At 40.2% G+C, this 27,167-nt stretch overlaps 1 protein-coding gene across 1 annotated transcript; it reads left to right on the top strand.

Annotated features, from left to right (window-relative positions):
* Positions 1-263: 263 nt before the first annotated feature.
* Positions 264-9,588, top strand: LOC148131377 (general transcription factor II-I repeat domain-containing protein 2A-like). Its single transcript, XM_087960048.1, has 2 exons — positions 264-1,528; positions 9,354-9,588. Exons 1-2 carry the CDS (start codon positions 264-266, stop codon positions 9,586-9,588), a joined length of 1,500 nt encoding a protein of 499 aa, XP_087816174.1.
* Positions 9,589-27,167: the final 17,579 nt, after the last annotated feature.

Consider the following 27,167-nt stretch of genomic DNA (forward strand, 5'->3'; position numbering starts at 1 on the left):
ATTTGTGCTGAAAAAGTTGCAGTGCACAAGGAATACAACCTGAAATGTCATTATTCAACTAAACATGCTGAGAAATGTGCAAAATACCAGGGGGATGAGAGAGCCAACTGGGTTGCCAGCCTTAAAACATGTCTAGTGAGGCAACAAGATTTCTTCAAGAAAGCAACCAAAGAGAATGCTGCAGCAGTCGAAGCTAGCCATATAGTTAGTGAGATGATTGCTAAGGTGGGAAAACCATTCACAGAGGGCGAGTTTGTAAAAAAATGCATATTACAGGCTGCAAGTATAGTTTGTCCGGAAAAGAAAAGTCAGTTCAGCAACATCAGCCTTTCTGCCAACACAGTGGCAGAGTGCATTCTGACCTGTCAAGTGACATTTATCATCAACTGTGTGAGAAAGCCAGATGTTTTGATGCATATTCAGTTGCTCTTGATGAGAGCACAGACATAACTGACACTGCTCAGCTCACAATTTATGTCCGTGGTGTTGAAGTGACAGAGGAGTTGCTCAGAGTAATTCCAATGCATGGCCAGACCACCGCTCATGAGATATTTCGCCAGCTGTGTGATGCCATTGAGAATGCCGGTTTGCCATGGAATAGGTTTGTTGGAATAACAACCGACGGAGCGCCATCAATGACGGGGAGGAAAAATGGACTGGTGGCACTTGTTCAGAGAAAACTTGAGGAGGAGGGTGTAGAAGAGGCTATTGCTCTGCACTGCATTATCCATCAGCAGGCCCTTTGCAGCAAATGCCTGAAGTGTGACAACGTGATGTCTGTTGTTGTGAAATGCATCAACCACATCAGATCCAGGGGCTTAAAGCACAGGAGGTTCCATGCTTTTTTAGAGGAAATGGAGTCAGAATATGAAGATGTGCTCTATTTCACCGAGGTACGTTGGCTCAGCAGGGGAAATGTCTTGAAAAGATTTTTTGAACTGAGAGAAGAAGTGAAAGCCTTCATGGAGAAGGATGGGATGGCTGTTCCCGAGTTGAATGATCAGAAATGGCTCATGGACTTAGCTTTTCTTGTTGACATCACACATGAGCTGAATGTACTGAGCAAGAAGTTACAAGGCCAGGGGCAGCTTGTCAGTGCTGCCTATGACAACGTGAGAGCATTCTCCACAAAACTTGTGTTATGGAAAGCCCAACTCTCTCAGACAAACCTTTGCCATTTCCCAGCATGCAAGGCACTTGTGGATGCAGGCACACCATTCAGTGGTGAGAAGTATGTTGATGCTATTTTGAAGCTACAGAAGGAATTTGATCACAGATTTGCAGACTTCAAGATGTACAGAGCCACTTTTCAAATTTTTGCAGACCCCTTCACCTTTGATGTGCAAGATACCCCTCCTGTGCTTCAAATGGAGCTTATTGACCTGCAATGCAACTCTGACCTCAAGGCCAAATTTAGGGAGGTGAATGGAAAAGCAGACAAGCATGGCCAATTTTTGAGAGAATTGCCCCCCAGCTTCCCTGAGCTTTCCCGAATGTTCAAGCGGACCATGTGCCTTTTTGGGAGCACGTATTTGTGCGAAAAGTTCTTCTCCACCCTGAACTTTAACAATTCCAAGTACAGGTCCAGACTTACTGATGATCATCTTCAAGCCATCATCTTCAAGTCTCAAGTGCCTCCTCTCTCAAACCAAATGTGGCTCAGATATGTGAGAGGAAGCGTTGTCAAGTCTCTGGCAGCAAGGAGTAAGCTGGAGAAGCCATGTTCTGAGGAACTGTTCATGATCTTCATTCAATGTTCCATTCATGTGTTCAGGACAGTTCATGTATTGGAGAAATCATTAACTGTTGATGACATTTGAGGATATTTTTAACAACGTTTTTTGTGGAATCCCTTATGCGGCCCAGCCTCACCCAGACTCTGCCTCCAGCGGCCCCCAGGTAAATTGAGTTTGAGACCCCTGGCTTAAACAGTTAAATGATTTTTCTGACTCTTTTCTAAAACTTGAAATTTTGCTTATTAGATTGAGATTTACTACAGTATTTGAAATCCTGTGCTAGAGTTACAACAAATCAAATTATTTCAAACTCTTTCGAGTTTCAGTGTGGTACTCAGTAGGGCTGTCCAAATTCTCCCTTGATTCTTAATTTAATTCTGGAAATTTTGGTAATTATGGTCAGGCAATCTTCAGACATTATGGATATTATTTTGGTGGAATTTGAGTTCTAATTAATTTTATATGATGTAGATCTTTTAGAAATTTTGGACAAGTCTCTATTTCTCTCCCTATATTTTATGTAGTTAAGTCCAGTATTTTAGAAAGTACTTTGGCTATAAGATTAACCTGGAGAAATTTTTCTTCCTTTCTTTAAACTCTAATGTATCAACATGTAAAGCGATGGGCCTTGTGACTTCACAGAGTATATTAAATACTAGTGATTTATATTTCTAAAATATTTCTAAATACATAGAAATAAATATATTTAAACTTTTAGAAAATATAGATTTGTATGTAATGGATTAAAATTCCATTAGATTTGTCAGGATAACACTTAGAAATGCCAATCATTGAGATATGACTAATCTGTAGATGAACATTTTGTATTTTTCTGGAATAATCATTTAGATACATTAAATAGATTTAGAGTGTCAACGTTAAGAATGTTAATGTGATGTTGAAGTACATACCTAAACGCTTAGAATCTGCCTGGGTTTGAAGAATTAGGGTACTGCTAGGCATGAAAAATGTCCAGAACTATTATATTGAGAAATTGAAGAAGTCATATTATGCTACACATTGATGATTGACTTTTGGAAATGCATGAAAGATAAATTTACTATTCTTCAAAAGCAATATGTTCTTTTTGACATAGATATTACAATAATAGGGTGATATATATTTCTTTTCTTTTTTATAGTATTATATTATGGTTATAAACCATAATAAACCAGTGACTATAAGTTTCACATATACATCAGAACTTTATTTTCAACCCTAATCTTTCAGAATTGTAATTTGCTGAATTTTGTTAGGGTCTTCAAGAATTTGGAAAGGGATCTTTTTATTTTTCTTCTTTTATTTTTAATTTTTTTCTTGGACACTTTCATTTTGTTATTATTGCATATTTTGATCCTCTGTTTCTGCTTTGTAATCTTCTAATAATAAAGGATAATGTTTGGGGGGTGAGGAATGCTACTTTCCTGCCTTAGCATTGTTGGAAGAAATATCCATCTGGTTCACTTCCAAGTGGGGAGAAAGATACTGGAAACATGGGGGCTCTTTGGAAAAATGGTTTATTGATGAACAGGGCCACATGGGTTTGAGGTCCTGGGCAGCCGACCACATGGAGTTGAGAGTGGGTGGCTTTTATAAGTTCTCTTGGGCTTTGAACTTGAGTTTCCTGTTCCTGTGCAAGAAAATGTATTCTATTGGCTGCTGTCAAACTCCGATGGGGCTATGAAGGGGTCATGTTTGTCTGAATCAAGTTTGGTTGAACCTTGGGCTGATGAAATGTCCTTAGATGTTGCAATGCAGTGAGCCCTGTTGCTAGATAATCCTATAATGTCCTGGAGGGTCATGTCTTAATCCCATCATCCTGGAGATGAAGGTCTTTTGTTTTGGAGATAGGAGGCCCAGTCCTGCTGGGGCTATTAACAAAGGTGGAGACTGCTTTCCAAGAGCATGTTTCTCCTTTAGGGAAATGTAATATTCTGTCTTTTTTAATATTTCCCAAAATATTTCATTCTTCTAGGAGAGGGGTGGGTGCTAACTTTCTATAGCATGTTCCCTCTGACAAGGTCAAACTTTATCAAACATCCAATGTAAATAAATATTTTCCTTCAGCAGTGCAAGATTGTTCTGGCTCCCAATTCCAGGTCAATTTGTAATCTCCTATCCATAACAAATGTGGCTATTAATCTGACCAACATATTTTATGTTTAATGTATGTGCAAAGACTATAATTGTGCTGGAAGAGTGGAACACTACTGTTATTGTTCCCACATATACAAAGGGAAAGATAACAAGAACAAATGCAAAAACAATTGGGTGATTACTTTGCTAATTGTGCCTGGGACAGTGCAGTGTTTGGCAGCGTCTGAAGTAACAAGGAGCTAAGGAGCAGGAGGGTAGAGGCTTGCTCTTTAGCAGGGCATTGAGAAATGTTTGGATGCAAACATTTATTGGTTTGTTTATTCTGAATGAATTATAGAAAAAAAACTAATAAAGACTGACAGTTTAGTATCCATTCATTTCTTTATTGACATAGAAAAAAAGCCTGCAACAAGTGTTATATATGAATGATGAATGCTTAAAGCATGGAGACAAATATTGATAGTGTGTATGCTAAAGGGGAGGATGGATGTAGAAATAAGATGACAATTTTGGTGCAGCTTCTGTCACATTACTATCACATGGGTGATGTAATCAGCTGGGAGGGCAAAACCTTCCTCACCTGCCTTCCACTCTTCAACACGGAAATGTAAAGGTACATAGGTAAGAAAATAGTGTGTGGTATATGATCTGCTGCAAGAAATGAACTTTGGTGAAAGAAAGTGAACAAGGGTATCTAAAACTGTAAGTTTCTGCCCATTTTATTACAGTATATGAAAGTGAACAAAGTATGGTCTCTTTTGAACAAGTGAGATGGAGACTGTAGGAAATTTCTTACTTGCTCTTTAAAAAAAAACAGCAAAAAGATGTTATTTTTCACTGACTTTTCTCAGATGCCAGATACACCACTTACCCCATTTGAGGTAGTGTACTTTTGCTGCTTCTTATCATAAGGGTTGTGGTGTGATAGGAGAAATGGCATTGCTGTTTAGCAAACTTGCTCTCTCCTGGGAAGCATTCCCCATCCATAGTTTCAAATGGGCAGAGTATATTGGCAAGGGTTGGCCTTTTCTGGGTAGAATTGGCTGTGTCAAAGCCCTGGCTTGCTTGCAATAATTGTATTTAGTTAGCAGAGGCTGCAGAAGCAGGTGGCAGTGAGATAGAATACCATAGAGACAAGACAGGCTGTAGAGAAAATGACATTTGTAGCCTTGCCATCACTTGATTCCTAAAAGCAGTAAACATTTGGGTCAATGCCTGTGTTAGTTTCACTTGTATTTATTCATTCTAGAGAGGTTTAAACTTGTTCCAATTGTGCAGAATTTAAAAATAAGTGCATGTACCAAATGGTCAGCTTTGAGCACATACTCAAGAGTGCTAAGAGATGAGTTAAACTAGTTAATTGGAAAGGATCAGCAACAAACTGTTGTGTTCTTTTTTTTTGTTTCACAAAAACAAAACTAAGGCATGCTAAAGAAGTTGAGTTGAGAATGGGAACCAAGCCCAAAGCCATGCTAACTTTGCCATTCCCAAAAAGCTTCAATGGTTGAAGACTTAATAAGATGATCAAATTTAGGAATATCCAAAACCAAATCTAGGAACACTGCATTCCTTCTCTGGACTACAACAAAACTTTTCTTGGACCACCACACAGTTTTCCTGAACATTTTGAAGATTCATTGGCTGGCTACTCATCCCTGTATCACACCTTTCCTACTGGTCACCCTTCCCTCAATATTTTTCAGATATGGAAGTGGATATAAGTAGAAGTGGATCTACTGTAAGTGGAAAGGGGATGCAGTGGCTCAGTGGCTGAGTTGCTGAGCTTGTCAATCTTTCAGATTGGTGGTTCGAATCCCTAGCACTGCGTAATGGAGTGAGCTCCCATTACTTGCCCCAGCTTCGGCTAACCTAGCAGTTCGAACGCATGTAAAAATGCAAGTAGAAAAATAGGGACCGCTTTGGTGGAAAGGTAACAACGTTCTATGTGCCTTCAGCGTTTAGTCATGCCGGCCACATGACCATGGAATCGTCATCAGACAGAGATGGCTCTTCGGCTTAGAAACGAAAATGAGCACCGCCCCCTAGAATCAGGAACAACAGGCACATATATGCAAGGGGAACCTTATAAGTGGAAATGTTCAATTTTCCTTTATTTAAAATCTTGCCTCTCCCTCTCTTTTTGAATAGATTGTGGTACTGAGGCTGTCAGAATTTAATCTTTCCTCATCATTGCAAAGAACTCTTGTATGAAGATACCGAGTCTCTTTTCTGTTTTCTAGAAAACAGAGCCTAGGAATGGACTGGAAAGTAAACTGACTAGCATTGCATAGTTGCAGGACGATCAGTAAAGAGCTGCTTTGTTTGTTTTATATCCTACCTTCCCTTCTAAAATATGACTCAAGACAATTAGCCATTCTTGAATTTGCTTATGGTTAACCAAGAATATCTTGATTTAATCTGAATTATTTTGCTATTGTTTTAAACTTTAATACTTTAAATATTGATAATTATAATCCTTACAAACCAAAGTTGTTTTGTTGTCCTCCACATTTTTAAAAGCAAGAAGGAGGCCTGAGAGAAAAAAAAATTAAGAAACACTGTCCTAGATGATATAATGAGCCATCAGATCCTATGGAGAATACCTTGGTATGCCAGAGTCTTGTCAAAAAGCAAAACTTCCTAATCAAAGTACTTTCTGTTCTCTCTCAGCAAATTTTGCTGTGGTGGCTTAGAAAATTGATCAATAAAGAATAAATAAGCTTTATCCATAACTGATATCCAATGATGTTTAAAGTTTTGAATGGTAGTTGTGATCTCAGGATTATCCACCAGAATAAAAAAACCAGCATAATCAATTTTCAGGTCAGGACTATTTATCCTGTCAAAAGACTTGTTCTCTGACATTAATCAGGTCTTTTTTCATTAAAATTCTGACAACAGAAAGATCCATTTCTGCTGGTGGTTTGGTATCCAAGGACCACCACACTAGAGATGGTAACAATCCTACTTGTTGCTACCAGTCAACGTATTTGCAAAAAAAATTGCCAAAGGAATAATTTTAAACACATTTTTAAAAAATCCCTGTATCAAAGAATGAATTAGGAATAGAAAAATTAGTTAGAATGTTACCAGGAACACACATTTCAAATCTGGCATGTTCTTTTATGGTAGCCAATGTTTCTTTTAACTTTTACGCTAAGAAACAGAATATTATAGCTCAGCAACAACACCTGAAATGATACTGTTAGTTACTATTCTAAATTCTACATTGTAAAACCTATCACGAAAAACTCACTCTCTCGTCAAGGTGATAAAATATGAATCAGAAATTCAGCAACAAGTCAGCTTAGGCCAATAAAGAAATCTTTGTCAAAAATAAATATAAACAAAACAAAGAATAATACAGAGCATAAACCACCTCAACCTATAGGTTCAAACACATATTACCAATAAACTTCCAAACAAACAATTTAAAATGAGAGTAGGGTAAAATACAATAGTTATAGGATAAAATACAATAATTTAATAAATAAATATGTAAAATAGAATAAAATAGAATAAAATTATATTTCTGTAATCCCCGAAATCTACCCCAATCAGGCCCACATATGCCAATCTCAGTTGGACCATTTTAATCAGAAATTGTGCTGTATTAAATGTCATTTTCAGATTTTGACCACATGTGAGGCATGTTGTTTGAATATGGGCCTCCCACTGGGCCATATGTTTAATCACGGTACTTATTTCCCGCCCCCTTATACAAACAGCAATCAAATAATATATGACTCAAATTTTCTACCTCTTCAGCTCCACATATACATGTACATTCATTGTATGAGATAGAATGGAATCTCCCAAATCTAACCATTGAGATGTTTTGGCAATTGTGATTTTAAATAGATGTCCATTTGGAAGGTGCGTTTATATTCGCTCAGCCATTTCAGGCTACCAACCTTACTGTGGCTATGTCGTTTTGAGCTTCTATATCCATGATTCTTTGGGCAACTCTTTTTTTTGTTTTGTTCTCCTGTTACACAGGGGGCAAGAAGACCACAGTTCTTTATATAATTTGTCAATTTAGTAATCCAGAGGGTTTGTGATTGCAATTTTATCTGCTCCAGCAGACATAGCTAAGGGAATCTATCCGCCTCCATTTCATTAATTTTGAGCCAGTAGTTGCAAGGTCTGGTTTTAGACAGTGCGTGAATTGTGTAGATCAATTGCATTAATAATATTTTCCCCTGCAAGAATTGTTAGAACATAGAACATAGAATTACAGGGTTGGAAGAGATTTTGGAGATCTTCTAATCCAACTACCTACTCGAGCAGCAAACCCTATACCATTCTGGAGAAATAGTTCCCTAATCTCTTATTGAAAAAAAAATCTAGTCATGGAACATCTACAAGTTCTGGAGGCAAACCATTTCACTGATTAATTGTTCCCAATGTCAGGAAATTTCTCTTTAATTCTAGGTTGTGGATCTCTCTTTGATAATCTTCCACCCCTTATTTTTAATCCTGCCCTCAGGTACTTTGGAGCAGCAGTCGCCAACCGGTGGGCCATGAGAAAATTTTGGTGGGCCGCAGAGAAATCTCACCCCCAGAGCACCCTCCCCCCCAAAGCAATTAATCCAAGCTGCGCAGAAACACAAGGCTGCTCAGCCCACATGGCCTGCGGGAACCCTCCCCGCCCACTCACTCCTTACCCGGCAAACTTGTCTGCTAAATTGCTATTTTTCCTTTTTCCGACCATCATCTGTTCTGCTGTGCTGGGAGATTTAGATTAGCTAGGAAGCAGGAAATGGTTGGATTTCTTGCTTTCTAGCTAAGCAAGTTTGAACCTCCCTTAGGACTGAAGGTTTGCTTGCAAGCAAATTCAGTGCAGACTCACAGCAAGCAAATTTGAGAGACTGAGCTAGCCGATGGCAGATAGATAGATCACTGAATGATTCTGTGAGAAACTCAATCTGCCTGCTTTGCCTGATTTTGGATAAAAGTTGCTTTTTTAAATAAAAAATTCAATATTTATATACATGGTGTCTTGTGAGTTAATTTTGTGAGTTTGCTTGCAAGCAAATTTTATGTGACAGACTGAGCTAGCCAATGGCAGATAGATAGATTTCTGAATGAATCTGTGATTCTGTGAGCAACTTAATCTGCCTGCCTGCTTTGCCTGATTTTGGGTAAAAGTTGCTCTTTTTTTTATAAAAAATTCAATATTTATAGAAATATTTATAATATAATATACAAGCCATGCCCAGCCAGTCACATGATGACCAAGCCACACCCACAAATTAGGACACACCCACAGAACCAGTTAGTGGTCCCTGGGATCTAAAATTATGAGTTTGGTGGTCCCTGAGGTCCAAAAGGTTGGTGACCCCTACTTTGGAGAACAGGTTACTTCCTCTTCAGCCCTTCGTGTATTGGAAGACATTGCATCATCCCAAATTCTTCTATTCATGAGATTAGATATATCTAGATCCTGCAATTGTTCATCAACAGTTTAACTTTCAAATTCATTATTACCTTTGTTGTCCTACTCTGCACTCTTTCTAGAGGAGACATGTCAACCACAAGGTCCGCCGGTCAGATCTGGCCCATGATGTGGTTAGAACTGGCCCATGGAGCCACCCTGGAAATAGCAAAGAACCAGTTCATAGTGCCTCAGCCCAGCCCAGGCTGGCCGGATGCTGATCTACAATCTGGTGACAGCCATCCAGGCCAGAACATGGTTAGCCTTAGATACCCTGGAGCCAGTGAGGGGGCTCCCCCACACCACAGAGTGTGGTGAGTGCACAGAGCCTGGAGTCCCTGGGGACTGTCTTGCCCCGCAGATGACTGTGATCTAAGTGCTTCCTTTACACTCAGGATGCCAGTGGTCACCGCCTCCTGTGCGCACATCCAGAGAACAGGGCCAAGATGGCAGGGGCAGCCTCTTGCGGGTTCTAGGGTGGCTGCGTGGGTCAGATTTAAGGCTGACCATGTTCTGACCACATCAAGTTGTAGATCAGTGCCATGCCTGCATCAGCACCTACATGCCCTGTTCACCAGCCTGACCTCGCAGCCCAAGAACCACACCTTCCCCCCTGCATGGGAACAGAATGCTACCAATCTGGTGGCAGGTTCTTTGCCTGCAAGGGTGCGATGGGTGATAGGCAATTGCAGGGGCTTTGGGCCTGGGTGGTGGTGGAATGCTGCTGGCGAACAGCAGTGGCATGCAGCTTCTGGCATTGGGGGGGGGCGCATGGCGGTGTGCAGCTTCTGGCATTGGAGGGATGCAAAAGCAGAACTGCACTTTCGGCATCAGGCATAGAGTCAGTCCAGGAGTTGAGGCAATGGAGGGAGTGGTGAACAAAAAAGGAAGCACTGCTCCACAAGTTTTTTTTTTTTAAAGCTGTCAGAGGCTCTGGGCAGAGCTGGCAACAGGCAGGCAGCAGTTAGCAGAGGCTTCCCATTTTGACCCCTCCCTCTGTCGTTGCCTCTATGCCTGGACTCTGGCCTGACAGATTTCTGCATGGCTCTCAGCTCACCTCTCCCAGACCTGCACATACGTTTGCTTGTATGTGTGTGCGTGTGTGCATGGGGTCTCACCCCTCATAGGCCCATGCAGTGACATTGAATCTGACCACACCCACACTGGCCACATCCATCCAATCGGCTGTGACCACCCAGCCATGCCCACCCCAGCCATACCCATCAGCCTCCCTGAGGTCAACCACAACCCTGATGCAGCCCTCAATGAAATCGAGCTTGACACCGCTGTTCTAGAGTCTCAGCATCACCAGATGTATCCACAGCTGAGTGTCTTTTCGGCTTTGGCCCAGTCACTTCACTCTTTCTGGCGCTACTAGTACTAGCCCTCTGCTCTTCCCCAGTAGCATATTCCAACCTGAGTGGCTCATCTTCCAGCGTCATATCTTTTTGCCTTTTGGTACTGTCCATGGGATTTTTGTGGCAAAGATACTGGAGTGGGTTGCCATTTCCTTCTCCAGTGGATCACATTTTGTCAGAACTCTCCAGTATGACCTGTCCATCTTGGGTGTCCCTGCAGGGCAGAGCTCATAGCTTCATTGAGCTACTCAAGCCCCTTCACCACAACAAGGCAGTAACCCATGAAGGGGAACATTGTATTAGCCTTTCCCAACTGGTTGTGCTATAAGTAGGTTGGATTACAAACTCTAAAGACTCCCTAGCCAGCATCCTCAAGGATGGTCTTCTACACCATATACAAATACCTGATTCTGTGTGACCTTGACCAGCTTTCTCCTTGATACACCTTTCTAGATGCATATGACTTTAGATTCTATGATCCCTACTGACAGGCCAAGATTATGGGAGATTGTGAGAATTGACATCAAATATATTTGGTGACACAAGTTGTTCTAAACAATCTGTCTCTGTTAAACACACATACACATACCTCAGCCACCAGTATGATATCCTGCTTTTTTATTTATTTAGAAAATTTATATTGCCGCCTATTCGCACATGGCAACTCAAGGCAGCTTTAGGTGGATATTCTGCTTAGATTGCATTTTTTTCTCTTGTCTCATTCCAACTGTACAAGAATAATCTTCATTTGTATTATTTCAGCCCTAACATGTGGAAGGGGAAACCTTCTTTAAGGATTTTTGGATGAGCAAGAGCTTCTGAATTTAGCAATTAGAGGGTTAAGTTTCTTCCTGGTCTTGCTGCATTAACTGGAAAGGAATGAAGTGTCAGGCATGTTCTCGCCCCAGCAGGCTGTTGGAAAACGAGTCTTCTCTCACCACACACGCACACCTCCCACTGCTGCAGCCAAATTATTTTCAACCCTCCAGAGAGCTAGAATGGCAGACAAATCTGCAGTGTGAATCTGATTCATGGCACTCAGATCTACGTTACACCTTCAGCGTTTTGAGGAGGTCTGTGGTCTGTAGGCCGACCCGCTGGCACCCTGCCTGCCATTCTGTCTTCCAAGGCAGAGAGAACTTAACCTTACATTTCAGACAAGCAGCCACCCTCAACATGCTAATTAGTGCACAGCATCAGAGTAAATAGGTATAACTGGTGGTAATTTCCAGGCTGAAGAGGTAATTATTTGTCTTCAAAACCACCCCTGAAAGGTGAAATGGGGAACTAAATTCAAAGAGATTTCCTTGTTGTCACTAAGCAGGACTGAAAAGTGGTTTGAAATCCCCCCTTTTTATTTATAGTGCATGGTATCCATGGAAACCTGCTGAGGAGGTCATGGTAGCTAGGCGTCAGTCTCACCCTGCATGGGGAATGATGGTTATACGGTGGCAGCCAGCCATGGAAGACAGGGGATGTTCAGTTCCTTTCAAATACTTCCCCATAACCACCGTATCTTTAATTTGTCCATAAATCTCCTTTGAGATCTTAAAATTAAGGAAATTCTTTTCTCAGGTTTCAAAGCATTAAAGCACTGTGATCTTGGGGAGTTTAGGTCTGCAGTTTCTATACTTTTCAATGGAGTTTTCATCACTGTTTGTCAGCAGTTACCTGTCTTTCTCTTCGGTCAGAATTACTTAAATTATCATCTGCAAGCCTTCAGAGTCCCTTAGCTTTCTTCAAATCTTCACTGAAATAATTCAGACATTCAGTACAGCTCAACATGACATTCCCCCACCGACTAATGGCAATGGTTTTTTACAGAACTTTATTCGTAGAATTGTATCTCCTGCATTAGAAATGTGAGACGTTATTAATATTTGATGCATATGGTTTGATTTTATGTATTTAAAAATACAATATAAATTGCAATGGATAACGTAGAAACACAAAATGGCTCCAGGAAACACCATTCAGCAGCCTTGGGGACTCAGTTGTCCTCCTGACCCCCATGGCTGGGAAAACAGCCAGTTCTTTAAGACTTTTTGAAAGGTGATAAGGGTTGAGGCCAACCTAACCTCAGGCAATATAGTGTTCCAGAGGGCAGGCACAACTATAGAAAAGGCACACTTCCTGGGTTCTCTCAAATGACAGTCCCTGATTAATGGGATCTGAGCCATGCCCCTCCTGCCTGACCTAATGGGATGGGTAGAGTGTATAAATCAAATACAGGTTTATTAAGGAATCTTAATTGTTCAATTTGTAAGTGTGCAGTAAAGAGAAAACAATACAAAATGATACAAAAAGGTTAGGTTATATGCCATAAGCTAATTCATAGTACAATAATAACACTGTACCTTCACCAACCCCATCAAATAATCCATCAATACCATTTCATTGTAGAAGACTTCTGGGGCAGCTTTAATATAATACCTTGAACTAAGTTAAATTGGAATATAATCTCACTCACTCAAAGTTGTCATATATGCACTTCTTATTCAGCTTTCATTACAAATCGCAGTTCATCATCCATGTAATTTCTTTTCTTGAAAAAGAGGAAAATCAAAAACAATCCAAATGAAGATACATTACTTGAGTGAAACAAGGAAAACTTTGAAGAAATATGAAAGGTGGCATTTGTTGTTTTCTGTATTCATTCCAAAAGAACTGGGTAATTATACTGTTAGTAGCTGGCTCTGAGAAGTTATATTTTAGATGGAGTTTGAAGTCTTATCATCTTTAATGGTTAATTAATGGTTTGGAAGCCATTAAGTGGGTTTCATTTCTGAATGACCAAGTAACACATGGCTATACTATTTATTATCAAGGATTTCTTGGCCTTGATAGTTCAACATTTGCTGTCTTTTGTTAGTCTTGACTATACAATGGATTTCATTGGAATCCATCTTTGAAAACTATTTAGGAATGAAAACCTACACCAGTATATTACTGAGGAAGTCTTCATCCATGAAGAAATATGTAGAGTTCCCATTGCATTTGCTCAACTACAGTTGATTGAAGATAAATCTAGTATTATTATGCTTTGCAAAGCGTGACTGTTTTTCAAAACATTCAGAAAATCCATCCTAAGGTAAACAAAAGAAAAATATTTCAAGTGAAAGAAAGGGAAAGAAGTCCACAGTATTATTGAAAAAAGACAAAAGAAAAAAAGTCTATTGCAGTCTTTCTCATGTTGATGCCATCTTATAGCTCCTGTAAATCTGTATGATTCTGGTGGGTTTAGGACAGAGTCAAGCAAATGGGGGAATAAATAAGGTCAAAGTCTACATAAGCACAAAAATGTTGGAGCTCACTTCCCACTTCTTTTAAAATGCCAACTTTTATATGGGTATGACACACACATATATGTGTCCCTATGTAACTCAAAGAGTAATAGCAGTAAAATCAACAAGTTCCAGACTTCTTTCTGGTGCTGGAAAAGTAGCAATAATGAGATTTAAACAGGGATGGGTAGTTTTTTTCTTTGCTGTTTTGCAGATTTAGACCACATTATCTTTAACTCCTACTGAACTCCAGTTGAATTGGGATTATTTTTTTTAAATTACTGCAGAGCCTTTCCTCCATAGCTGGTGGTTCATCAAAAGCTATCTCATGGTGCAAAGGTGCTATTGACAAGTAGCAACTAAGGAAGGAATTCTTTTGTGTGTTATGCTTAGAAAGCTTTCTCTCCCTTCAGCTGCCTAGGGTTTCACTGGCAATGAAAGTCTGGGTTAGAATCAGACTTTTTCCATGTCTTTGGGTCCTATATTCTCTCACTTGCCTCTAGATAAGAGATCTGCATCGAAATGCTGCATAGGAGGAAATAGCCTGTTTTCCAAAGATTAGAATGAAATAGCCTGATCCCAGATAACATTCTTGATTTTTAGATATTTCTATTTATCTTTTATAGTAAATTTCTACCATTCTCTTTTGGCAAATGGTTATATACAGTACCTACATATAGAACTTCCTATGAGTAAAAGTATTAAGAAATCCACTCAATGCCATGGATTATATTTGCTATCAATGGAGCAAATATTTTCCCACAAAGATGAAATAGATTAAAGAGCTTGCTTGGAAGGAATTTTTAAAATACCAGCTCTTAACAGAAGAAATTAAACAGGACTCAAAAGGAAACCATAATCCAAGGAAGGATTCAGATACTTCTGCTCAAAGGCTATCTAAGCAAGTGAGATCATTGCTCATTTGTGATGACAACAACAACAACAGCAACAACAATAATAATGCAACAGAAGCTATGTGGAGGTTGATAGCCACAGGCAATAAGTTAGGCTGGAACAAGTACAAGAGAAATACAAGCTGATTTGCAATAAAGGTGCAGAGCTGTGTTGAGTATCTCACATATTGGGGGTTTCAAATAGCTGAAGAACAAGATTTGGTAAAAGGTGTAGGAGGGGGAGGAAGACAAATGCAGGAACTGGGTGGATTTTTGTTTTTGTAACCAAACACTTCTTGGGGAATTCTAAAAATTCACAAAAGAAAGAAACAACTTCCACTTCAAAGGATTTTACCAGCCGAGGAGTAGAAATGCAGTTTTGTGAGAATGACAGTTCTCCAGATTGGACTTTGCAGTTCAGGCCTAGTGAAAGCCAGGAAATTCTCAGAGCAGCCACAGTCTTGATGCCTCATTTTGTTGTGCTTCCAGGATGACACATCAAAGAGAGCAGCAGACACAGAAAGCCCACATCCACCACCTTAATGTTTTCCCTCCAAGAGTATTTGGCAGAAGAAATTGTGGCAGCCAGCTGCTTGAGGCAGCAGCATGGCAAGGCTGCAGAGCAAAGCCTGAGCTTGATTCTCTCTCATCTCCGTCTTCCTCATTCTACAAATAGCAGGGGCAGTCCCACTATATGTCATACCCCTGGTGGAGACTGACTCTGAGGGAGAGGAGGAACAGCTGACAGGAGTGGAAGTGTGGCTCGGAGGTTGTGGAGGAGGCTGGGGAAGGGCAGAGGCCAGCTGGGAAGTCAGAGGACCAAGGCCCATCCCCTCTCCATCCTATGGCACGCAGGGAGGAAAGGATAAGGGAGAGACATGGTCTACTCGGGAAGAGAGCGCCTTGATCCTCTTCATGGGCTGCAGCTGTGACAACTGAATAAGAGGATGGACATGTGTACGGGCGAGCACTGGAAACAAAGCATGGAAATATCTCTAGTTTATGGTTCCTCTCTGAGTTTGGTGTCCTTCCAGTGTGTGTTCTGTTATCTGTGGACGTCCTCCAGCCCTTATTTTGCCTGATTTATGTTGCCTTTTTCCTCCTTCTTGTAACTGGGAGTTTTTTGTCTTCCATCAAGGATATTCGGAGGTTGGAAGCAAAGTGAAGGAATAAAAGGGGCTTCACCTGTTTTCTGTGACTGTGTTTGTTTTGTATCCCACCCTAGGTCATCACACTACAGGAATGTGACTAGAAAAACTGAATGATATATTTGAAGCCTCTAATGCTGCTTTTTGTATTGCTGCCTCAGAGATGCTGTCACTAATGATGAGAAAGATCATTGGGAGAGTCCACAATTGCTAAACTTACTGGATAGTACACTGGTGGTTTTCAAGTAGAGATTGGACAACCATTTGTCCAAAATGGTATAAGCCAGGGTGTCCTGCTCGAGCTGGGATTGAACTAGAAGAGCTACAAGGTCCCTTCCAACCCTGTTATTTTATAATTCTATGAATCTCCAAGTCCATAGCGAAATTCCTTACCCTGGAAAGGTCCAGAATGAACCTGGTTCTTGGGAATGAAAAAGCCTCGCAGCTGCTGCTTACTTTTACCAGAAATGAGAAAGTGAGTCATGGGGGCATGGGAGGAAAAAGATAAGCGACATTACATTCCTTACTTGCATAGTGTTATCACAAAATCTACATGTCATCAGCATAACTATTGCCAGACATCTAAGGAGAGAGTCTATAAAGCTATGGAGAACTTTTTGAAACTAAAGGGAAGTTCATTCATATGTAAAGTAAAAAGGGACATCTCATCTAGAAGAAATGCCGAAAGGGGAACTGTGTTTTCTGTGCTTGGAGAACTGAAAGTACAATCCAAAATCCATATCCAGATAGTACATTTATTAAGATTAACCAAAAGAGAACAAAAACTGTGCAAGATCTTGAGTATTTAAGAAGAGCTAACCAGGCAAACCGTTATCAAAAAGGGGACAGAGAAAAAGGAAGAAAGTGTAAATATCAGGCCAGATATATAAGACACAAGGTCAGGTCAGGTCAATTCCAGGTCTGTGGGGGTCTGATGAATCTTATGGCTATGCTTGATATCAGGGGACACTCAGTTTTCAGGTCCAAGGGAAATGTTCGCCCTTCCCAGCTATAAAAAAAAACACAAAAACACTCCCTAATTTATATCCTGCAACGAGCAACACAAAATTATCTCTTTTAGGAAATTTCCTAGTACACCAACCAGCTTTTGATTATTTTATTTCAGCTCCCTGCCAGGCATGCCACTTCTGAGTATCACACACCTTATTTTGATTTGTCTTAGTATGACCTCCATCTATGGATTAATTTGAGGAGGGGCATGGATAAACATGCTTTTTTTAATGAAAAGTGCCAATTGATCTTTTTCTTCAGTTCAAAAACCAACGCACTGTACATAGAACAGGATAGCACTGAACTGTATAACAATAACGTTGTATGTAAGCCACTAAGTTTCCATCTTATTTGCCTGAGTATGAAATTTAGATTGAACTGTAAACCCTTTCCCTAGCAATTAGGAATTTTTATTCCATCAACCCTTTAATTCCTTTGTTTTTAGGTTCATCAGTTTGAAAACAGAAAAGCAAGTGCAATTGTTGTATTCTCCTTGCAAATTCTTTTTAAAACCTGGTTTTGCACATAAAATATGCAATAACCCTAGAACTAGGGCAGAAGGACAAGCTTTTCTGAAAGTAAGGAGGACTCTCTCTCCTGCAGGAAATACAAAATATGGCCATTTTCCCTAAATGCATTTCAGCATCAGCTCTATTCAAGCATCACTTATTGGTGTGTTCTGGACTTTTTCTGAGACTTCCTTCAGCTTCCACAGTATTTTCTAACTAAATGGGTCAATTGAAGAGGGGGGATGGGGAATGACAAAACATCCCAAGGACACTTTCCTGATGTCCTCAGTTCTTAGATTGTTGAGCAAGCGCCAGAAATAATCCCTTCTAGACTGAGATTCAACTTGACTGAAATCATTGCCAACTTCAGAAGCCAATACAAAAATTTATGCCACCAGATAAAGACTGAATGCACCAATTATCACATTAAACAAGAAGAAAACCTTCTACGCACCAATTCCACCCGCACTTTCTACAATTTTGTAAACAACAAACTAAAAGACTCAAGGTCCATCCCATCCCTGAAAGGATCTAATGGTAAAGACTGCAATGACGACACTATTAAAGCCAACCTTTTTAACACATTCTGTGGCTCAGTATTTGTAAACATCAATGGATCATGCCCAGTATTTCCTAGTCAAACCACAGACAACTACAATGATCTAATACATATCGATTTTACAGAAGACAATGTTGAAAAAGCACTACGCAATCTAAAACCATCTCTATCTATTGCACTGGACAGAATATGTGCTTACTTCCTAAAAAAGCTATCCACTGCCATAGCCGAACCTCTAAGCATAATCTTTCAGGACCAGCTCCTTGCCAAAACTATGGTCACAAGCCACGGTCATCCCCATCTTCAAAAAGGGAGACCCCAGCCTAGTTGAAAATTACAGACCAATCTCTTTATGCTGCGTCACCTGTAAAGTCATGGAATCAATTATTAACCAATCCATCATCCTCCACTTAGAAACAAACAACCTACTCTCTAATAAACAATTTGGTTTCAGAAAAAAACTATCCTGCAATCTGCAACTCTTACATTGCAAAAACATATGGACCACACAACTCGCTTAGGGCAAAGCAATAGATGCAATCTACATAGACTTCTGTAAAGCCTTTGATTCAGTGGTACACAACAAACTACTCCTAAAACAAAAAAACCTTACAGTATCTCTGGACACCTGCATATTTGGATAGAAGCATTCCTGTCAAACAGACAACAAATGGTCAAAATTGAGAGCGTCCTATCAAATTCTGTACCTGTCAACAGTGGTGTCCCCCAAGGCAGTGTTTTAGGACCAACTCTCTTCATACTCTACATAAATGATCTCTGTGATCATATTAAGAGCAACTGCGTCCTCTTTGCTGACTATGTAAAACTATTCAACACCACACACAATACTGCTACCCTTCAAAAAGACCTCGACCATGTATCCGAATGGTCAAACAAGTGGAAACTTCAAATCTCAACAAACAAATGCTCTGTCTTACATATTGGCAAAAAAAATCAGAAAATAAAATACAGGCTGAATAGTCAAGACCTTGTTGATGATCCAAACTCTGTCAAGGACCTTGGAGTACTCATCTCTGATGATCTAAGTGCTAGAGCCCACTGTAACTACATAGCCAAAAAGGCATTAAGAGTTGTTAACCTATTCTTACATAGCTTTTTCTCTGGTAATATTACACTACTAACTAGAGCATACAAAACATTTGCTAGACCAATACTCCGAATACAACTCATCAGTCTGGAACCCACATTACGTATCTGTCTACTATTGACCTCACCCCTTTCCTAAGAGGTCTGTAGGGGCTGCATAAGCGCACCAACGTGCCTACTGTCCCTGTCCTATTGTTTCTTTTATTTTTCTTATATGTATCCATGTATTCATAAGTATGTTTTTACTTATACCTATTATCTTATAAGCAATTGACAAATGAAATGAAATAAATAAAAATAAATAAATAAATTGTAGACCATTTCATTTTATAAGCAGACTCAAAAAGAATCAGCCGCTATGTCTTGATAAAATCAAGAAGCAGGAAGTTCTGAGTTGTAAGTTCCTAGTTCTTTTTAAAGTGTATTTCCACTGTTACAAATTAGTGAATTGAAATTAACCAGCAGCCCGACTTGAATCATAAAATGGACATGGAGTAACAAGATTGGAAGGTACCTTGAGGTCCAGCCCCTTGCTTGAGCAGGAAACCTTATACCATCCTAGACAAATGGTTGTCCACTCTCTTCTTTAAAACCTCCAGTGATGGAACACCCACAACTTCTGGAGCCAAGCTATTCCACAAGACAAACCCAGTCCTTGCAACCATTCATCGTATGGTTTGGACTCCAGTCCCCTAATCATCCTTGTTCCTCTTCTCTGCACTCTTTCCACACTCTTTCCATAGTCTTGAAGTCTTTTTGATAGCATGGTGACCAAAATTGGATGCAATATTCCAGGTGTGGTCTTACTAGTGCAGTATAAAGCATTACTAACTCTGATCTTGATTTTGATACAATCTTTCTGTGGCTGCAGCCTAGGACTGCATTGGCTTTTTTGGCAGCTGCAGCACACCTCTGGCTCATACTTAAGTGGTTGTGCACTAGGACTCAATAGTTACTGCCGTTGAGCCAGATACCACCCATTCTGTACCTGTGCATTTGGGTTTTTTTTGCCTAAGTGCAAAACCTTACAGGTCCTCCTCGACTTACTATCACAGTTGAGCCCAAAATTTCTGTTGCTAAGTGAGAATTTGTTAAGTGAGTTTTGCCCCATATTTTGCCCACATGACCCAGGGACATTGCAACCATCATGAATATGAATCAGTTGCCAATCATCTGAATTTTGATCACATGACCATGAGGAAGCTGCAATGATAGTATGTGTGAAAAATGGTGATAAGACACTTTTTTCAGTGTCATCGTAAGTTCGAACAGTCACTAAATGAACTGTTGAGAGTCAAGGGCTACCTGTACTTTTCTCAGGACTCACCTCCAATTACATTTTGTCAAGCCAGGGCCCAGAGTTCAACCATTCATTGTACAATTTAGTTTACAGACCCCTTTTCACCTTTGTTGCTCTTCTCTGTACTCTTTCAAGGGTCTCAACATCTTTTTTTGTATCATTGGTGACCAGAACTAAATGCAGTATTTTATTTATACAGACACATTGCTGAAAAGGATAGAAATTGCCTGCTTTAACAAAAAAAGAACCACACTTTTTCCCTTATGAATTCTATTGTAAACTATTATACCTATTACATGTTTTTCTCTTCTTGGCAACCATATATATAGTTGACCCCAGGAAAAATGCAAATGCAAGTAATCCCAGGAATGTCACAAGCAGGGTAGCTTTAAAGATCAAAGCTGCTTCGGTTCCTTCCTACCTTGTTAAAGCAGATAAAATTAATCTGGTGTGAAGTCAAGTTGTACATCTGTTTGGGAAGGTGAATGAGAAATCCTTTGGTTTCTAGGTGAGCAGAGAAAATATCTAGAGAAGGGTTAATCATTGACTTGTGAGTTTGCTTGCCTGCAGCCCGGGCCGCTGCCTCAGTCTCCTGCTTCTCTTGAACTCTTGGGCTGGAAGAATTGCCTGACCAGATGACCCAGAAGATCTCTGGAATCACAGGCAAAAGAAAGGAGCTCCCTGCCATTGCTTAGAGGTGTTTTCTTTTCTTATACTCAGCAGCCTTTCTCCTTTAAAAGAACCACCTTTCATCAACAGAGATGCGGACAGAGTTCAGTGGCATAATCCGCATCGTTGTTTCAGAGTGTCAATCATATACCATTATGTGCCTGTTTAGTAGGTCTGGAGTAGAGTTACACAGCCAAGGAAAATCCGTTTTGTGTTTCATGGAACTGCATGGGCCCTGTCTCTGCTGCAAGGGGCCTTGTGAATCACGAAGAATTACTTAGCGACCAGAAACTGGAACAGAATACCGAATGCCAGATACAGGGCAAAAGCTTTCTATTATTTTACAAAGATTCCATCATGCATGCACTAGATTGTGATCAGAATTTTTCTGTTGCATTTTCTGTTACCCTGGTTTCTTGATTTGGGTCTTTGAACAAAAATCTTGTTTGGGGATTTTAGTGTCTCTCGGGAAGGGATGAATGCATATAGAGAAGGGAGATGAGACTCTGGCATCTTCATCTCTCATCTTTTGACCAAGAAGGAATGCAATCATTTATTTATTTAACAATAGTCCATCCGTCCTCCACTTACGATATTGCCTTAGTTATTGACAATGCCAAGGATTGTCCGTTGCCTAACAGCATGATAAAGTAGGTTCCATCCCAAACCCCTAGCCTTACCTTTCCCTCAAAGTTAAATTAAAAACATAAACAGGTGACGCCTCTATGTAATCACCTATATTTTATATGCTGTAGCACTGTCGTATTATTTGTATCAGTTCCTTGCCTATGACTCCAAACCCTAATAATTCCAGGATTACACAAAACAGCACCTAATCCCATTTCCCCAGACGTGTGCATAATGCTATTTCTCCACACTGATAAGACAGGTGTCCATGGTTTTTTTTCCAAACATACAGTATGCTTTTCCTACTCATATAGAAACATTTTCCCCCAATATCATACTAGGTAGCTGAATGACTTAACAAAAACATCATATTGACTGGTCCCATACAGTATATATGCAGATATATACATCCATGGTTATCCCCCCAAACCACTATATATCCATGATTGGCAGCAGGCATTTCTATCTTAGTGCCCTCCTGCTATTGGATTGAATCTCACATATTTTATTTGTTTGTTTATTAATTGATTTGCTACCTAACTTGCCACTCTAGGTGGCTTACAATAATAAAAAGGAAGAAAATGAAAGAGGGCAAACAGAACAGAAGTAAAATAATAGAACAATATGATAAACAATGACAAAGGAACGAGAACAAGAATAATACATCAATATGATAGCCAAAAAGATTGACAGGTAGAGAATAGGGAGGTGGGGGGAGGATAGGTTTAGTCTGCCTTCATTCCAGGAGCCATCCCCAGCATTGAACTCCTCTCCCATTTGGATCCCAGATCTTCTGGCTATTGTGGAAGGCTAGGAGGGTGGAGGCAGATTTTACCTCAGAGCAGAAGTGGTATTCAGCAGTTTTTGACCAGTTCTGGAGAACCAGTAGCGGAAATTTTGAGTAGTTCAGAGAACCGGCAAATACCACCTCTGACTGGCCCTGCCCCCATCTATTCTCTGCCTCCCGAGTCTCAGCTGATCGGCTGTGGCTTCTTTTGTTGCCCTGCACAGGAGAACGGAGCTGGAAAGCAGGTTAGTGGGGTGGGGAGGGAATGGGATTTTGCAGTAACCTTCCCCCAGGAGTGGGGAGGGAATGGGATTTTACAGTATCCTCCCCCTGGAGTGGGGTGGGAATGGAGAGTTTACAGTATCCTTCTCCTACTACGCCCACCAAGCCATGCCCTCCAAGCCACCCGCACAGAACCAGTAGTAAAAAAAATTGAATCCCACCAGAGGGTAAGATGTTCCAATGGTTGGGCAATGTAGCAGTGAAGGCTCTTCTTCTGGATCCCAAGACAGACAAGACCGAAAGTAGATTCTCTCTCTGCCAGCATGCCCTACGAAGATGAGCCAGTTCATCAGGTAGCCTGGACCTATGCCATTAAGGGTTTTTAAAGTCATATTTTCATACCTGCATGTGTACTGTAGTTCCAGAACTCAAAACACCCAGACAGAGAAATATACAGCTACAGAACACTAAAATCATTTGAAGGCCTGAGTTTGAAAACGTGAATAATCCTGTAAATCTATAATCAGAAAGCTGGGTCTAAGAATTAGAGCCAGGCAGAAACACATACAAAAAAGAATAGAAACCTCTTGCTACTAATACATACCTCATCAAGGAGTTTAGGAAATGTCTTCTAAGAATCTGGAACTCAAATAAATGAAACAATAAACACTAATGGCCTTTCCTACTTGCACATAACCATGATATGGATATGGCCAGGAACCTCTATTTTTTGGAGGGCGGGGGCCATTCTGTTTCCATCTAGTTCCTAGCCCTTTTACCTGCCCGCACATTACCTTAAATTTGAACAATTTAAGGTAATGTGTTAGAACATGAGGAAAAAGATAGTGACCAGATTTGAATATATTTATCCTTAATTGTAAAGATTTTTCTCCATTGCTTTTGTCTTGCATTATTTTTTCAGTCAAAGCTTTTTTCCTTACATTTAAATATAACTTATCAAATGAAATATGTATTTTAGTTTTTCAGCATTTTACAACAACAAACCAAGTAGAAATTTCATTAGATTCTGAAAAAAAAAAATCTACCTATGGACAATAAGTCAATAATAGGATTTATTGTGAAAGGCAACATTCAAAAAATGTTGACTCAAAGTAACAACAAATTGAGCATTGCCATTAAAGATTATACCATGTATAATTTGCTTACAATTCTATTGACACTGAAAATTACAGTTTACGTAAAGTAATTTTAATAGTAATGTGTAACACAATATTTGCAATATCATAGATTTATAGGGTTGGAAGTCCCACTTCCTGCCCAAGGCAGGAATCCTTACTTAATAGTTGTCCATTTTTTTCTTGAAGACCTCGAGTGACGGAGCACCCGTACCTCCAGGAGGCAAACTGTTCCTCTGCTTAATAGTTCCAATTTTCAGGAAATTCCTCCTTCTTTCCAGGTTAGATCGCCCACTCATTACTTCTCCTACCCTCAATTGGAGAATAAATTAACACACTATTCCTTGTGGCATGTTATCACGTTATCATGTCTCTCCTCAGGATTCTCTTTGTTAAGCTAAACATACCTAGTTCCTTTAGCAGTTCTTCATAGGATTTAGCCTCCAGATCCCTTATTATTTTTTCATATTATGAAAGGATGAGTTGGGCAAAAGTAGAAAAAATATATACAGCTCTTGAACAAAACTACATTGGCTCAAAGTTGCAAGCCATCAGTCTATTGCAATTTGAAAGCTAGTTTGCTCTTTTCGTGCACTTGTGACTGAAAATGCAGTAAATGATCCCAGTTTAAGCTTGCTCTCATACACAGGCTAGATCTTCTTTCTGCCTTCTTCTCTCAAAGCCTGACAACTTTTCCAGACAAAAGTTCAAAAACTGATTAGCAGTAATACGAGAGGTGCTACTGGGGAAACAACAGTATTTCCAATCAGCCTATTGATCTTCGCCACAGGTCATTAGTGGATCCCAGCTAGAGAAAATGCTCCGAAATGTTTGTGTTGTGCTGTGGCAGGAGTGGGTGGGGAGGAATCATTTCATGCTGCAATGCAGTACTAACCTAAGGCCAGAAGGCAGAATAAAGATGGAGATTAGAGGCGTACTGAGGAAGCAGCTCCTACTAAGAAATGGGTAAAGTGTCCAGGAAATCTACAGGGAAAAACTGAGATAAGGAGAAAATTTCATATCAAGGAAGAAATGGTTGCTCCTTCCTGTAAGGCAGCTTTCTCCAGCTTAGTAACCCTCCAGAAGCCTTGGTCTACAACCTTCATTATTCCCACCCTCCCAATTAAAGGAATGAAAACAAATACCCTGCCTTTTCCCTAGCTGCTCCACGTATACATGAATAGGCTAGAAAGGTGGACGGCAACTTCTTGCATGAGTAACTTGGCCACTTCTTAGATGCAGGGCATAAACAACAGAGATGAATAGGCCCTCTATAAAGATCCTGTTTCTGGAGGTAATAATACTGAATGGGCCACTATTAACTCTGCATTATTTTACCTTTGAACTCAAAAGGAATAGCTTGTGACAGGCCATTTAGCACCAGATTCAGGACAATATTAAGAGTTTCCAAAGGATTTGGGTTGAAGTCAAGTTGCCTGATCATTCTGGTTTTTTTAGCCTTCTGCTGCAGTTTCATAGCTCAATCTCTGCTTGAGTCATCTGGGAAGTTTCTGATATACTGTACATGATGGCCAAACCATACATCCTGGTTAACTGATGACATGGAGGGCAGAGTGGGATATATTTATTGTGCTGTCCAGACAGTTTAGAGTTAATGGGATTTGGTATAGTTAATTAGGAATTGAGAGCTGTCCCCTTAAGGGAATGCATCATGGTAAATGTAGTTAAGGTATCCTGGGAAATGTAGTCCATGTCATGTGGTCACATCTGTAATCCTGATTGGTCACTAAATTGACCCTTGTTGGGTTGGGGGAGGCTCCCTCACTCTTGCCTGAATCCATTACCATGCAGCTGCTTCAATCATAGCCTGAATCCATTACCATGGAGCTGCTTCAATCATCATGGGGATGAGAGTTTACTATCTTTCTAAACCATAATGCAGGTATGCAAAGCATTGGACATTAAGAAGAACCTCATCATAACTGTGAGTTGATAAGGATGCCTGATGAACCAATAAAAAAGACTTTGTATGGAGGCTTTGTGGAGTTGCTCTGTCTGCTTTATACCCATCCAGAGAATGAAAAGCAGAACATTTATACCCTCTCTTGAGTTTTGAACTTGCACCCTGTTCCTGTGAAAGAAATGTATCCTGACTGGTTGTCAGACTCCCATGGGGCCATGCAGGGGTAACCATGTAGGTTGTCTTGAGTCCCAGGCTTGGTTGAATCTTTCTGGGTGATGTAATGAAGGGGCTTTGGACAATTCCTATTATGGCTTAATGGCTTTGTCCTGGTTTGGAACTTGAGTGAATGATAATCCTATCACCTTGGAGTGGAAGTTCTTTTGTCTTGTAGATAAGCTGGCATCAAAATATCTGCTGGGGCTGAGTTTCTGTGTCTCTTAAGATTTCTCTTTCTCTTTTAGGGGAAATATTCTGCCCTTTTAATATTTACTAGAATATTTCATTCTTCTAGGAGAGGGGTGGGTGCTAACTATCTACAGTTACTAAAACATAACAGCCCTTTGGTCCCTAATTGATAAGCCTGATAATTATCTACACAAAACCTTCTAGCTAATTTATCTGGAACAAGAAGGGGGAGTTAGTGCATTCTAACTAATTTGTTTACAATAATAGGAATTGGGGCCAGTTTTGTTTTCACTGCTTCCCTCCTTTGGGACGTTGCATGTTCCCTCATAAGGCTATCACCCAGCCTTCCAAGAATTTTAGGGCCAGGATGTGAGGCCCGAGAATGAAAGGCCCCAAAGACAGAAACATGATTTTTTTTCCCCCAGCAAAATGGTATTTCTCTGGCTAAAATAGCTATATCAGTCTGGTATATAGGTAGTTGGGAATCTGATTATCAGTATTTTTCAGTACATACAGAGAGACCACATTTAGCTCCATATGTTAGTGTTCCCATATTAATTTATATTTATCCTGTCATTATTATTTTTATAAAAAACTCAAGATGGTGAACATATCTAATACTCCTCCTCCCTCCTCATCCTATTTTCCTCACAACAAGAACCCTGTGAGGTGAGTCAGGCTGAGAGGGAGAATGACAGACCCAAAGTCACCCAACCAGCATTCATGACCTCAAAGGCTAAAAACCACTAACACTCAAAGGCTTAGTGATTTCTAGCCTACTGCCTTAATCACTAGACCAGGGGTCTGCAACCTTAAACATTCAAAGAGCCATTTGGACCAGTGGTGGTATTCAGCTGGTTCGCACCAGTTCAGGCGAACCGGTAGCAAGGATTTGGCATAGGTCGCCGAGTAGTAAGTTCTGACCCAGTCGCCCAGTCGCCACTGGCTCACTTGCCAC

This window comes from Notechis scutatus, chromosome 3 (assembly GCF_049901735.1).
Source record: "Notechis scutatus isolate UNSWTSFEM ecotype Mainland chromosome 3, rNotScu1.2, whole genome shotgun sequence".
NCBI lineage: Eukaryota > Metazoa > Chordata > Lepidosauria > Squamata > Elapidae > Notechis > Notechis scutatus.

What these genes read in the sequence shown, in the direction of transcription:
- LOC148131377 (XM_087960048.1), top strand. Translation starts at nt 264, where the DNA reads ATGCATATTACAGGCTGCAAGTATAGTTTGTCCGGAAAAGAAAAGTCA. An exon ending in ATGTGCCTTTTTGGGAGCAC is followed by an intron (nt 1,529 to 9,353) that starts GTATTTGTGCGA and finishes CACTCTTTCTAG; the next exon opens with AGGAGACATGTCAACCACAA.